This window comes from Mustela lutreola, chromosome 2, assembly GCF_030435805.1.
Source record: "Mustela lutreola isolate mMusLut2 chromosome 2, mMusLut2.pri, whole genome shotgun sequence".
Classification (NCBI taxonomy): Eukaryota; Metazoa; Chordata; class Mammalia; order Carnivora; family Mustelidae; genus Mustela; species Mustela lutreola.
In genome coordinates, this window is record NC_081291.1 from 116,514,906 (window position 1) to 116,530,683 (window position 15,778).

General features: G+C 42.5%; 1 protein-coding gene and 1 pseudogene across 1 annotated transcript in view; one reads left to right on the forward strand and one right to left on the reverse strand.

Annotated features, from left to right (window-relative positions):
• Positions 1-198: 198 nt before the first annotated feature.
• On the reverse strand, positions 199-1,539 carry LOC131824769 (small ribosomal subunit protein uS2B-like; annotated as a pseudogene).
• Positions 1,540-8,871: 7,332 nt separating this feature from the next.
• Positions 8,872-15,778, forward strand: part of LIPH (lipase H) — a 48,687-nt gene continuing 41,780 nt past the window's right edge. Inside the window, exon 1 of the mRNA XM_059163229.1 lies at positions 8,872-9,126. Within this exon, the coding sequence (XP_059019212.1) occupies positions 9,078-9,126 (49 nt within the window). The 5' untranslated portion in view covers positions 8,872-9,077. The remainder of the gene's footprint in view (positions 9,127-15,778) is intronic.

A 15,778-nucleotide genomic window follows, 5' to 3' on the forward strand; every position in this document is an offset into this window, starting at 1 on the left:
CCCAGGACCACGAGCTACCCACCTATGCCTGTCACACCTCTGGAAGAAAATCCCAAGTGTGGCCATTGGCCCCTCCCTTCATTCTCCAAATACCGCTAACACCAGACTATCACTGAGAGTTTGAGAATAGAATTACAAAGACCAAAAGATTTTTTTTTTTTTTAAAGAAACTGTTTAATTTCTATCAACCTTGTTCCACGTGGTTTGCCTTTGTGGAAGAGCAGCTTAAGACCACTCAGTGGTTGTTCCTACCCATTCCGTGGCCTGAGCAGTGGGAGCTGCAGACCAGTCTTCAGCAGCTGGCTGCGCCCTCCAGTCTTTAGTAGGGAACTGCTGAATTGGCCCAGAGGGCACCTGCAGCCTTCAAACCGGTCTGCAACTTCAGGCTGAGTAGCAGTGAACTCAGGAGCTGGAGCCGTCCATTTGATGAGGGAGCAGAAGGCAAGCCAAAGACAAAGCATAAGCGGACACCCTGCAACCTCCCCCCGCGACCCTCACTTCTGGGTGGGACACCTGTGACAGTCCTCCAAGAATCTCCCAACTATCTTAATGTTAATACCTTGCTAGAGAGGAAGACAACCTTAACTTGACAATGGCAAGGCCTCCAGTATCTCATAGGTACCTTGTAGGTCAGTCATCTTTAGCACATGTAAGTTATTTTGAAACCTCTCTTTTCCTTACTTCACAAGACTCCTGACTATATAATCACCACTCCTCAAGCCCCCAGGGCAGCAACTCTCTCTGCCCACAGGTTTTATCCCCGCGCTTTAATAAAACCACCATTTTTCACTAAAGACATCTCATCTTTCTTGGTGGTTGGCTCCAGACCCCACCTTACCTCACGTCTATTCCAAAGCCTCATCACATTCACCCTGCCATTCCTCCTGGGTCACAGTCTTCCCAGCATCAGTCTGCTCTTCCTTTTCCAACTCTTCAGAATCTCTGCAGAAGTAGGGATCAGGCATGATCTCCCATGGGTGTTCAGGGGAATTGGTGCCACAGATGCACAGAACTTCCCCGGCCAACATCAGACCCACTTGACTGGGCTCCCTTGTTGTTGCGAGGGATGGCCATGTCCACATAGCACTAGGGAGAATCTGTGTTACATGAGCCATGGTAGGCAGGTTAACATAAGACACCTCTGTGAGAGGCTGGTGGGCAGCCCTGGGATCAGTAACCACTAGAAGTCTTGGCTCCCAGAAGGCTGCCTGGATCTGGTTAGTGAAGGTTCTGGGAATGAAATGGCTGGCCATAAGAGGGGCTCCAAGAGCACAGGACACTTCAGCACAGCTTGCTGGCCAACATTCCTGGACATTTTCTTTTAAGCACCGATTTCCACCACAACAGTGGCATAAGTGGCCAGCAGAAGCTTCTCCAAGGTTCTCTTCAGATTTATGATGTAGATCCCATTACTTTTTCTTTTGTATGTAGACTGTTCCATTTGGAAGTCAATTTTGGTGCCACCTAATCGGATTCACACTGCAAGGGATTTGAAGACATCTTCCTTCTTCATTGCAGGACATCAAGGGCTCCAGACATTGTACAAGTTTCCCTTTAAGTTATCATAGGAATGTAGAACAATGCCAGTGGATGGACCCCTCGCGGAGGAGTGTGGAAAGCAAAGACCAGTTGATCTAGAAGTGACTATTAAAAGTACTGCATCCAACGTCCATTGCTCTTTGCCTCCTGGAAGGACTTTCCTTCCCTCAAAGTCATCTCTCCACTAGTCTCAACATCTTTCATGAGAGAGATAGAAGAGAATTTCTCCTCCACCTCTACCCTGATGTGTTTTAGGCTGGGCTCTAAATTAACTCTAAAAAAGCACCTGCACATACACAAAATAAAATGTTAGTCACCCTCCATGAAAAGTGGAGGGCTTTAGAATTACCTCTGTCCAAACCCCCTGGGCCTCATGAACAAACAGTAACTCTTCAGTGGAGCAATGACCAGGCACCACCCTCATTTACTGCCCCACCCCCACCTCCACACACGTCCCCTTTTTGTCCTCTTACTGTCTCTGGTTGCCCTCTGAAAGAGAGAAAAGAAAGCCACTCAACCTTATAGTTTCTCCTGCCTGGGGTTTTGCCAGTTAGTGCCCCTGCTGTCCAGTGGTCCTCAGTAGAGGCATAGGCCAATGCCTGTCCACTGGCAAGGAGTGGGATTATCCTCACCCCTCAACCCACCACTGCTAACAGCCATTCCTGGACCTCAGAACTCTTCACAAGAGGCCTGGAGAGAAAATAAAAACAAAACAAAAACAAAAGCCCTATGGAAGAACAAGGACATGAAGGTTTCTTCCCTGGTTTGGATAACTTGAACCCTTGTACTGCTGGTGGTGCTTAGGTTTTCATTAGGGTATCCTCCATGGTTGCCCAGTTTTCTGAAAAGATCCTCTTCCTTGGGGCACCTGGGTGGCTCAGTGGGTTGCTTCTCTGCCTTTGGCTCAGGTCATGATCTCAGGGTCCTGGGATAGAGCCCCGAGTCAGGCTCTCTGCTCAGCAGGGAGCCTGCTTCCCGCCTCACCCCCTTGCCTGCCTCTCTACCTAATTGTGATCTCTCTGTCAAATAATAAAATCTTTAAAAAAAAAAAAAAAAAAAAAAGATCTTTTTCCTTCTCTTCCTCCTGCGGAGATCCTCTCCTTCAAGCCTTTCCAAGGCCCATCCCTAATTCTCCTCCTGTCCACAGAACAGTAAAGACCCAGCTAGCCCTCCAATTCATTGTTCAATCTTGCACATTTTCCCTTTACCAGCACTCAGAGTGTTAAAAGATTTCTTGTGAGTTTTGGTCTTGCTGACCCCTGCCAGAGTTCTGGGCCATTTGATAGAAGTGGGTAGGAGCCCAATGGTGAGATGTTGTTGGTTTGGGCCTCTTGCGTCTAAAATCCAACATAGTTCACCACCCTGGAGATTAATTTCCTTCCGGGGATCAACTCTGGTATTCAAGAAAAACATACCCTCCTAATAATGGGACGTTGATCTTATTCAGTCTAATCTGGCCTTATTATCCAAAAGCAAGTAGAGTTCCTCGTCCTAGATTTTATTACAAAAGCTGCTCACGGGCTTGGACTGCCTTATGGAGAAGTAGCACCCCGCCCTACTTGAGCCTCCTTCCTAATCTGTAAAATAGAGGTAATGGAACCTGCTTCTCAGATCTGCAGGCCAATGAAATGTACTCATGTGTGTGATGGACTGACTTCAGCAGCCAGCATGGCCCAAAGCCTAATGTTTCTCTTCCCTCTTCTTCAACGATCTAATAAGCCAATTTACTGATCACTTCCACATCCTGCATTTTCCACGGGATCTGCCGTTTCCCCTCTCCAAACCCATCAGAACTGTCATTTCTGACATTTCTGTCATTTCTGACAGTAGTTCTGATGGTGCCTGATCATTTCTCAGGCCTTTGCAAAAGCTACCTCCTCTTCTATTCTGTCCCTCTTGTATTTATTTGCAGGGCGATCCCTCTTTTGTTGTCTTTTGTGGTGGTGGTTAAGGAAGGCAAATTTATACTGTTGTTCTTATTTATTAAGTGTCGCTCTCGCCAGCAAGAACGACCAGGAGACACGGAGTGACAGGCTTGCGAATCTTTATTGTTCTCCTCTTATACCCGGATGTTTACCCCTATTTGTATCCCCTCTCCTCCCATCAGCAGACTGTACATGTGAAAGGAAGCCGATAGCATGATAAAAAGCACGCAGTGTCCTCGGGCTACCTGTTCTGGGCATAGCCAATCATCTTTCAGGTGGTGCGCAGGTCCTCTGTCTGGCCGCAGGCGCAAGCGCCATGTTGTCTGCTATGTACATAGCTGCCCCCGACAATTAAGGAAAATAAATTTATAAATTAAATTTGTTGTTTTCTGTTACTAAATCACTAAAAGTGGTTGGGTTGATTCTCATCAAATTCCACATGTTTTTTTGGAGTAGTCTGACTTCAACTATGGAGCAACCCTGATACTTTGGAGAGCCCTAGGGAGAATCTCAAAAAGAAAGGAACCTCTGGGAGGACCTCAGGGGTTCCCAGTTTCCCATCCAGAAGAGGAGGATGACTCTAAGCAAGAAAGACCCTGATGAGTTAACATGAATACCTCAAAGGGCTCATGATGGTTTCAAATGAGGGCCCAAGACAGATGTTACAGGCATGGATTCTTCCAGAGTTGCTTCTCACTGAGACAAATCTGTGTGCCTGCTCTGTGTATATAACTAAATAATGAGGATGCAAGATTCTTGTGACCAATCTGTGGAAAGCCAGTTAAAAATAAAAACGGAGGGCACCTGGGTGGCTCAGTGGGTTAAGCCTCTGCCTTTGGCTCAGGTCATGATCTCAGGGTCCTGAGATCAAGCCCCACATAGGGCTTCTGCTCAGCAAGAGAGAGCCCCCCCCCTCTCTGCCTGCCTCTCTGCCTGCTTGTGATCTCTCTTTCTCTGTCAAATAAATAAATAAATAAAATTTAAAAAATAATAATAAAAATAAAAACTGGATTCTGATTCTAATAATAATAATTTAAACCTGTAGTTTAAGATCTAAATAAATCTAAAATATATGGTACCAATGGATATTAAATACTGGACAGTAAAAATTTTTAAAGAAATTTTTAAAAAAATTTTTAGTGAACTTTAATTTTTTAAAAGATTTTATTTATTTATTTGATAGAGTGGGAGAGGGAGAGAGCACAAGCAGGGGGAGCAGCAGGGAGAGGGAGAAGCAGGTTCCCTGCTGAGCAGAGAGCAAGAAGTGGGGCTCAATCCCAGGACCCTAGGATCATGACCTCAGCCCAAGGCAGACACTTAACCAACTGAGACACTCAGGTGCCCCTTTAATGAATTTTCAATTAATAAAGAATTTTGCCTCTGTCTTGCCAGTGTGCCTACAGGCCTTGCTAGAGCCCTCTACTCTTGAAACCCTCTGAGCAGCACTCTGCAAAGAAGCACTTACTTAAAAGCACTGGACTTGCATTTATTTTGTTTGATACATTGTTTGTGAGGAAGTCATGGTTTCTAAAACAAAGTAGCTCTATTCCATGAAAAATACTTCTCAGGCCAGAAAAGTAGTATGCAGGTGTTTTCCTTACTGTTTTGTAATAGACTACTAAAAAATTATCCACATAATAATGTTAATAAGCTAGCCTAAATGCATTATTCTCTATATATTTATATTATTTCTCACATTTTTTAAAGGATTTTATTTATTTATTTGACAGAAAGAGATCACAAGTAGGCAGACAGGCAGGCAGAGAGAAAGGAGTAAGCAGGCTCCTCAATGAGCAGAGAGCCCGATGCAGGGCTTGATTTCAGGACCCTGAGACCATGACCTGAGCTGAAGACAGAGGCTTAACCCACTGAGCTACCCAGGCATCCCAATATGTCTGTCTTCTTGAGAGAAGGAGCCACCCCCTATTCTTTCTTATTATTTTTTTATTTTTATTTATTTTTTTTTTAAGATTTTATTTATTTGTCAGAGAGAGAGCGAGTGAGAGCGAGCACAGGCAGACAGAGTGGAAGGCAGAGTCAGAGGGAGAAGCAGGCTCCCTGCGGAGCAAGGAGCCCGATGTGGGACTCGATCCCAGGACGCTGGGATCATGACCTGAGCCGAAGGCAGCTGCTTAACCAACTGAGCCACCCAGGCGTCCCTCTTTCTTATTATTTTTTTAAACGGAAGCCTGAGAAATGTTCAATCAATGAATGAAGAAATGAAACAAATATACAGATGAGGGGACGGTTGCCCTGTTCTCCTTGTAGAAAATGAATCAAGGAAACTTATTTTTCCAAAGTGCACAGCTGGCAAGAGATTGTGGGGTCACTGTTGCAGATGAGAAGACGTTAGAGTGAGTCATAGAGCAGCTTGGAGCACTAGACTAGGGTGAGAGAGGACATAGGTCACCTTCCTTGACCGTTGGCGCCAGTGAGAGCTATAAAACCACCTCCCCTCAGTTCCAGGACACTTCCATACCTGTTTTTCCTGTCCACACATTTGGAAGCTTGCCTGCCCCCTTTCTATTCTGCTCTCTGTAGCAAGTGATTTCTAGGTTAAGGGGGAAAAAAAAAAAGAGCCAGTGAATAATACTAAGTTGGAAATAAGACGAATTGTGTTATTCTTGAGTTCTGATCATTTATCAGGGTCATCATATTGAGAAAACTGACCATTATTCACTCTCGACTAGCTGATGAGCAACGAAGAAATGGTTTTCCTCAGAATACCTTGTAGTAAATGTTAACACTCAAATAGTTAGGAGTTGGCCCATCTTTTGGAATTTTTAAAGACTTTTATTCTGAAATAATTATAGGTTCACAGGAAGCTGCAACAATAGTACAGGGATGTGTCGTGTACCCTCACCCAGAGTCCCCCAACTCTGTAACATCTTACATAAGTAGAATGGAGAAAATTGATGTTGGTCCAATCTACAACTCAAATTTAGATTTTACCAGTTTCACATGCACATATGTGTGTGTGTTCGTGTGTGTGTGTTTGTGTGTAGTCCTGCCCAATCTTATCACCTGTGTAGATTGCCCTGACCAACCCACAAGCAAAAGACAGAATTAATTCCCCTCTCAAAGATTCCCTGCGCACCTGTTCTCCAGTTTGCCTCACCTTTCCTCCCCCCAGCCCCCATCCTCTGGAAGGCTTTATGTTTTTTCACATTTGAAATTTCTTTTTTTTTTCATATTTGATATTTCTTACTAATTCTCTTTCTTTGAGAGTATGAGTTCTCCCATTGATTCTTGTATTGTTTTCAATGCTCTAAATAGAAAACAGCACACAGCTGGGGAATCAGATGTCACCTTCTGTGCCTACTGGCAGGAAAATCATTAACAGTAATACAAAGAGGCCTCCTAAGGGAAATGATTCTTATTCCTATAATTGGCCGGTTTCCAGGAAAAATGTACATTAGCTCTGCCTAGATAAAGGCTTGGCGAGGTACAAAAACTGATAGGAGCTTAACAAATATTTATCAGACAAGCACACTGATCCAGCAGTGAGCAATGCATTCCATAAACAGGTTCCTAAGAGAATGTGGAACAATTCTCCATTTGTTCCAGAGGGCAGTTGTTTCCAAATCAGTAAAGCTTGCTGCAAATGGAAAAATAAAAAAGCTAGCAGGTCCCCTATTTGTTTTTCTCTGTGTATTCTTAATTTATTTCTCCAGCAGGAGACAAAAGATGAAAACAGACTACAGAACTGACTGACATCATTCACCTGAAACATCACTGCTGTCAGGTGCCCTCCATTCCTAAAATCCACTTGATCCCTCTTCTCAGCCTGGAGCAGCCCTGCTTTCCAACAGGAGGGAAAGGTGTGGAGGACATAGCCACGTAGGTCATAGGAGTGACACAGGGCTCAGCAAGCTTACCTTCGTAGCAGGCACAGAGCTGTGAACTGTACTTAGAATAGTTCATTGAATCCAGAAAACAGCCCTGTGAGATAGGTGGTCTTGTTTTCTTCATTTGACAGTTGAGAAAAGTAAGAGTTTGAGAACGGAAATGTTCTTAAATGTGGCTTCAAGCCATACCACTATTGAGTGGAAGACGTGAGATGTGGACCACTGGTCGGGAGTCCTGGCATTCATCAGGTGTGAGGTATGACCCAGAATCTACACACAGTGCTTTGAAAAGTCCCCCAGGGGAGATCTCAGGTACTGACTCTTTGGGAAGCATTGCTTGAATCTACTTCCTGCAAGGAATCCCCTGCTGTTGGGATGGAGTACAGACACAGAGGACTGATAAACTTCTATGAGAGATGCTGTTGCTTCATGAATGCCTATTTCAGGCAGACAGTGCTAAACGACTAGTGGCTTTTGCCCTGGTGCTCCAGAGGGAAACATATTCTTCAGTTGTTCCTGTCTTTATTTATAAATTCAGGGCGCCTGGGTGGCTCAGTGGGTTAAGCCTCTGCCTTTGGCTCAGGTCATGATTTCAGGGTCCTGGGATCGAGTCCCGCATCAGGCTCTCTGCTCCTCTCTCTCTCTGCCTGCCTCTCTGCCTACTGTGATCTCTCTGTGTCAAATAAATAAATACAATATTTAAAATAAATAAATAAGTAAATTTATGTTTCAGCTCATCAAACCCCCACCAGCCTGAGTAAAGGCTACCGACACCTCCACCAGAGGGAATTAAATTACCCTGTAGCCGTGGGAGCACAAGTTCAGTTACTTCCAACACTGAGGTGGATAGGTTCTGACACAGCTCTCTATTTAAAGCTTTTGTGCTTACTTTTCTTTTAAAAAGGAGGGGGAGAAAGAGGGGGAGAAATAGGAACTCTGGATAAGAAGAAATAAAAGTGGGCGCCTGGGTGGCTCAGTGGGTTGAGCCGCTGCCTTCGGCTCGTGTCGTGATCTCGGGGTCCTGGGATCGAGTCCCACATCGGGCTCTCTGCTCGGCAGGGAGCCTGCTTCCCTTCCTCTCTTTCTGCCTGCCTCTCTGCCTACTTGTGATCTCTCTCTCTGTCAAATAAATAAATAAAATCTTAAAAAAAAAAAAAAAAGAAGAAGAAGAAGAAATAAAAGTATGTATAATGCCATAAAAATTTCCTTTAACCTGAAGCCTATTTGGACATTTACCGGGGAATGATTAGGCTTAATGAAATGTTCTTTGCAAAGTCTAAAGACTGCCAAATGAGGCAGGAGTGTGTGAATTAACATAAAAAGTAGTTTTGTGTTCACAGGCCAACAGAATAGTCATTGCATTTGTTTCATTCACAAGGACAGGGAGGCAAGTATCTCAAAGCACACTTGATTTCAACATACCACGCCAAACGACTAATAAACCGCCCACAAAGAATGAAACTATTTTGAACTCATCATTCTGCAAGTACACATTAGGATATTAAGACATGCATACAATTTTTAAAAAGATATGCATAAAATTGTGTCAGGCAAAAATGTACCAACCTTCCACTGAAAAAAGAGGAGGAGTCAAATATCCTGAAAGGGTTGGGACCTGCCTGCCGTCCCTCTCTGGAACTTCCTGTTATCACCACACCTCTGGATTAGTCCTCTGAACTCTCTCTGAGCAAAGCCCTCTGAGAAACTAGGCTCTGGGCAGGACACCCTTCTTGTGAATGTGACGCACACTCTCTCCAGTTTCCATATGCTGAAATTATACTTCTTCATCAGTTTGCTGTGCTTGGTCAAATCAGGTAGGTCATTTATTGAATGGCTTTCTTAATTATTTAAAAACATTACTAGCAGTATTGTCACTTTGCATTTTATTAGCCCAGTTCCTTCAGTGGACTTTTTAAGCTTTATTTAATCACTTTTAAGGAAGCAAGGTATGTGTTAAATGGGCTTGCAAATCCTGAAAAGCTTTTTTTCCCTCAGTAATAAAAGAGATTATGACTTCTTTTGATTAACTGGTTTTTCTGATGTACAAAAAAAAAATATGCTGGGAAATCTAAAAGTTATTTTCTCTCATAGTTAAGTCTTCTGTGCCTTTCCACCTCTATAAAATAAGGTCAGTTATTTTCCAGAAATCTTAAGTTTTCTTTTATTATGCTATCTAATATATACAGGAAAGGTTTTTATAAGCTTTCGGTAACAGTTTATTTCAGTTATCTTTTAGGAAAACATGACTTTATGTAAACCCCTTGGGATGGTGCCTGGCAAATTGATAACTGAAAAATTATTAATCAAAATGAATATAAATTAAAACAGTGATGTACAGGGTCTGCTGGCTGGCTCAGTCAGAAGAGCATTCAACTCTTCCTCTCAGGGTCATGAGCCTGAGCCCCACATTAAGTACAGAGACTACTAAGTGAATAAATAAGTAAGGAAATAAATAAATAAAACAGTAATGTGCATAGCAGGGTAAGAAAAATAAAATGAAGTGGCTTTTTTGTTTTATTTATTTATTTATTTATTTATTCGATAGGCAGAGATCACAAGTAGGCAGAGAGGCAGGCAGAGAGAGGAAGGGAAGCAGGCTCCCCGCTGAGCAAAGAGCCCAATGCGGGCCTGGGATCATGACCTGAGCTGAAGACAGATGCTTTAACCCACCGAGCCACCCAGTACCCCTGTTTTGTTTTTTTTTTTTTTTTAAAGAAACTTGGCCTTCTTAGGAATCCAGTCCTTTTTTCTTATGATAATTTAGTCTTGTGAAATTTTACCACAGTTTATGGTAATGAAGATTGGTACAATTTTCTTAAGGGAAATATGTTACTTATAGTATCCATAAAAATGCTCATGCCCTTTGAACTAGTAAAACCACTGCTGAGAATTTATTCTCAGGAAATGTCTTTTAAAAGGGGAAAAAAAGGGGCGCCTGGGTGGCTCAGTGGGTTAAAGCCTCTGTCTTCGGCTCAGGTCATGATCCCAGGGTCCTGGGATTGAGCCCCGCATCGGGCTCTTTGCTCAGCGAGGAGCCTGCTTCCTCCTCTCTCTCTCTGCCTGCCTCTCCGCCTACTTGTGATTTCTGTCTGTCAAATAAATAAATTTAAAAAAAAATTAAAAAAAAATAAAAGGGAAAAAAATCTTAAGATGATTCTAACTATGTTACTTATAATAACTTGAAACTAGGTACAGCAAAAATGATTCTTTATAGAGGAATGGATGAAGCCCAATATATCAAACGTTTTAAAAAAATGTAGCCTTTAGAATAATTCTGAAGCTATGCAGAAATGTGCAAACATGTTTATAAAACAATGCCAAGTAGACAAAACAGAATTCAAACTTGTAGATAAACGAAGATTACAACTATGTTAAAATCACGTTATCTGTGCCTGCAAATGAGGCCTAGAAAGGGAATGGAAAAGTTAAAATAGTTGTATGAGGATTTCAGCCTTATATAAATAAATTTTTCTTAATTTGTGCTTTTGAAGTTGATTTAACAGTAAGTTACAATTACACTAATGATGTTATTTTTCACTGAGAAGTCAACATTTTAAAGTGTGTGTTTATTCTAATGTTTAAGTTTTAAAAAATGAACATAAGGGGATGCCTGGGTAGCTCAGTTGGTTAAGCATCTGCCTTCGGCTCCAGACAAGACCCCGGGGTCCTGGGATTGAGTCTCACGTCCGGCTCTTTAATCAGCCAGGAGCCTGCTTCTCCCTCTGGCCTTCCCTCGGCTGGGGTTCGTGCTCTCTCTCTCATAAATAGATAACATCTTTTTTAAAAAAATCATTAAAAAAATAAAATAAAATAAATTTAAAAATGAACATAAATTTAGAGATAATTTTAGGGGAGTGGGCTAACCCTGACACAAAAAAACCTGATGCTGATTTGTGGGTATTTTCTTTCAGTCTTGCATTATATAGCTCTATATACAACGTTGGAACTTAATTTTTTTGTGACCTGCCTTTATACTTATCATTACGTCATCAGTAAAGTCTTATTTTATTTTATTTATTTTATTTTTTTTTAAAGATTTTATTTATTTATTTGTCAGAGAGAGAGTGAGTGAGAGCAAGCACAGGTGGACAGAGTGGAAGGAAGAGTCAGAGGGAGAAGCAGGCTCCCTATGGAGCAAGGAGCCCGATGTGGGACTCGATCCCAGGATGCTGGGATCATGACCTGAGCCGAAGGCAGCTGCTTAACCAACTGAGCCACCCAGGCGTCCCTAAAGTCTTATTTTAAATGATTCTAGAAGACTCACTGCTGAATGATAGAATCTAAACAGAGACACACTACAATAAACTTCTGTAGCTAGAAGGAAAAACATAATTATAGCTGTAAGCTAAATTTAGACTTCTTGGTGTCTGCAAAACCATGAACTTGCAATTTCATGGGAGAGGGTGTTGAATAATATGCATCTGATAGCAGAAATTATTAATCACAAATACATCGACTTTCTGCTTTTCCCTTCTTTGGCTTGCTGTCCCCAAACCAACAAGTATTAAGATGTGATTCTGAAACATAGAGGATACAGGTCATTCACTATTGGAGATCTTTGTTCTGTTCCAACGTTTGTGAAATTATGATGGGAATATTTGCCATAATTTTAACAGTGAGCAAAACAATGGCAAGCAAGCTCTAGTGTGCCCCAGAACCCCCTGGGGACTTGTTTAAAATGCAGACCACTCCCAAAGATCCAGACTCCGTGGACATTGAGAAATGCCCAGAATTGTGCATTTCTAACAGACCTTCTGGCTTTTTCAGCTGCAGGTGATCCAAAGAACAAATGTTGATAACTATTGTTCTATATTAAGGCTGTGGTATAAATAATATTTTAAAGTGACTCTTTATCGGTACTTTGGCTTATGGAAATCTGTGTAAAACTACATAGATATTTGCCTAGAGAAAATAGCTTAGTGCCCAAAACAGAGAATTAGTTTCTCGGGTATTTAAAATCTTCCTGAGATAATTTATAACTCCATGGTGTGTGTGTATGTGAATGTGTGTGTGAGAGAGAGACAGAGACAGAGACAGAGATAGAGACAGAGACGGAGAGAGACTTACCCTTCTCTGACAGAGAGACAAAGGTGAAAGGTAGTGGGTATGAAAGCACATATTTGTGCACATGATTAGGAGGTGAGAATGAGGAAATCTAGTATCTTATTTATTTTCTCCATTGTATCCTAGAAGTTATGCTGTTGGTTAAAAGCAGAAATGTTCAACCAAGATGGCATTTTGCCCATATGCTGCTTGCCTATATTTGTCAGGGTTTTAAAAAAGAAACAAGAGGTACTCCATCAGGTTTGGCCCTGACCAACTGGGAATGTTTCTGTCTGGGAGCAAGAATTTCCTGCCCCCTTCAAAGTGCTTCAGGCCACATCAAGAATCAAAAGGACATGACTCAGATGAGCAGCAGAAAATCAAATTTAATTTAGTACCTATGGGGATTCCACGGAGACACGGGGATTTCAAGGGACAGTCACGCAAAATGAGGTATATATGTCATTCTGAATTAAGGAGAGGAAGGTAGAAGTCTGGGACCTCAGAGGGAAGGAAGAATTCATGGAAAAATGAAAAAGAGTAAGTGTGTGGTGAATGTGTTTGCTGGGCCACTCAGAAACAATGGGACATAGAGAACTTTGTTCAAAGAGGCCTTCCTGGGTTTCTCCCTGTCTGCACACCTAATTTGTAACAGTGTGGTTATCTACAGTGATAGCTCTCCCCCTGGAGCCGGTCCTCTATTCTTTCTAGGCTGTTGAGGGGGACGTAAAAAGCTTTTCCTGAATCTGCTGCGTTTTGATTACTTTTTTTTTTTTTTTAAGAGAGAGAGAGAGAGGGTTGGGGAGAGGCACAAGGAGACTTGAGAATCTTAAGCAGGGTTGGTACCCTGCATGGAGCCAAATGTGGGGCTTGATCTCACAACCCTGAGATCATGACCTGAGCTGAAATCAAGAGTCAGATGCTTAACCCACTGAACCATCCATGCTAAAGCACCCGATAGCTTTTATTTTTTATTTTTTTAAAGATTTTATTTATTTATTTATTTATTTGACAGAGAGACAGAAATCACAAGTAGGCAGAGAGAAAGAGGAAGAAGCAGGCTCTCTGCTCAGCAGAGATGTGGGGCTCGATCCCAGAACCCTGAGATTATGACCTGAGCCGAAGGCAGAGGTTTAACCCACTGAGCCACCCAGGCGCCCCCATCTATTGCTTTTAATTCAAAATAATCTTCATGCCAAAGTGGCCTGTTTGGGGGCAGCCTGCCCTGGGCCCCTACACTTCACCATCTGGTTCAGAACAGGTTTCTAATGCCAAAATCAGTGTGGTTCCTCTGCATAAAATACATACATACATATATACATACGTGTGTGTGTGTGTGTGTGTATACCTGAGTTACTTTCCAGATTTAAAAATTGACTAGAGGGCGCCTGGGTGGCTCAGTGGGTTACGCCGCTGCCTTCGGCTCAGGTCATGATCTCAGGGTCCTGGGATCGAGTCCCGCATTGGGCTCTCTGCTCAGCAGGGAGCCTGCTTCCCTCTCTCTCTCTCTGCCTGCCTCTCCATCTACTTGTGATTTCTCTCTGTCAAATAAATAAATAAAATCTTTAAAAAAAAATTGACTAGAATTTCATAGTAGGAAAATGTCACTTCCCCCTTCTACCTCTTTTGAAAATAGGAGTCCAACTCATACTCTGATCTCTTCAAGGCAGTTTCTGGCCTAATGGGATTTTTATTTCTGGGATTTTTGGAAATTACTTCAGAACAGTGTTTTCAGGCAAGCATAAAAATGTGCTCTAGTGTGGGCTACAGGAAACGTCGTGACTTCACCAATTAACATGTGGGGAGCTGTGTCTCGGAAGAGGACGAGTATCCTTTCCAGAATGTGGAATCCTTGACAATGTCTCCCTTCATCTTGGTATCACTGAATACTTTCCAGGAAACATAAAGTTAGTGTACCTGTCTGTGGACCTCTGTTCTAAAGGAAGTTATTAACACCTCTGTCATGTTTGGGGGTGGGAGAAATGACAGCTTGAGCACACCTTGAAATGCAAAACTTGAAATAAAGGGAGCGTGAGTCAGGGCCATCCTTGTTTCACTTCCTGACTGCACACCGTGCTTCAAGGTTAAATGAGGTGGAATTTCACGGAGCCTGCCGCTTGGGTTTGACTAGTGGACTACACTTCGCCAACCATAAGTCGAAGAGAAACTGATGCTTTCGTTTGTAATCAGTTGACTCAGCCACATTGAGAGACTGAAATATGAACCTCCCTGTACTTATTGATTCTCATAGAAACTCGGGGATTTTCTCTCCTCCGCCCTCACTCCCAATTGCTTCATCAGTAGGTTATTTCCGTCCACAATTCCATCTTCTTTTTTCACTGAAAACTCTCTAGACACGAGTGAGGAGCCTCTTCTTTTTGTAGAAGTTTTCCCCTAGTCAGAAATGTGGGAAACTGGGGCGCCTGGGTGGCTCAGTGGGTTAAGCCGCTGCCTTCGGCTCAGGTCATGATCTCGGGGTCTCGGAATCGAGTCCCGCATTGGGCTCTCTACTCAGCAGGGAGCCTGCTTCCTTCTCTCTCTCTCTCTGCCTGCCTCTCTGCCTACTTGTGATCTGTCTCTGTCAAATAAATAAATAAAATCTTAAAAAATAAAAATAAAAATAAATGTGGGAAATGAAATCAATTCCCAAAGCAGGTAGAAGCTAAAAAGCTAGAACAGTTGAGTGACACCAAGAAGAGCTTGGGCAGCTTCATTTTGCTTTCAGGTGGTAGGTCTTGTGAGGGTAAAGGGAGCTTATCCCTTGGAAGTCTCATCAGAAAGGGAGTGGGGTTGTCAGTGGTCTGTCTGAGGGAATCACACTTTCCTCTCCAGCTAGGACTCAGCTGAAATCGATCAGTCTAGAAAAACAGAGGTCTGTTTTCTCTGTGGTATCCTAAATAAATATAGCCAGTGGTTAAAAGACTAGAGGTGTCCTTGCAATTAAGAGGGCATTTTGTGTATCCAACACAGTTTTCTCTGGCAAACATAAAACAAGGTCACTGCTATAAGTAGTTCCTAAGGCTGAGAATAAGAGTACTTTATTTTTGCCGGAGCAACTGCGAACCCTCCCCACAATAGACTCACTAAAGTGGGGCTTTATTTAGTGGTATGAAGTGGAGGTCCATCACTCAGTTCCCAAGAGGAAAGAAAAACTGGAAACTGGAGGCCTGTTTCGATGTTGAAAAAAGTGAATCTTCTGCCCAGTTAACCCCAAAAGACTTCACCTTTTCACTCTGGTCTTTCCATGAAAGTTTGAAATTATAGGAACCATTTCTTAAAACAGTTGTATTGTGATGTAATTCATACATAAGATTCACCCCTTTAAAGTGTTATTCGACGGTTTTTAGTGTATTCACAGAGACGTGCAACAATCACTAGTCAATTTTAGAACATTTTTATGACCTTAGAAAGGAAACTGGCACC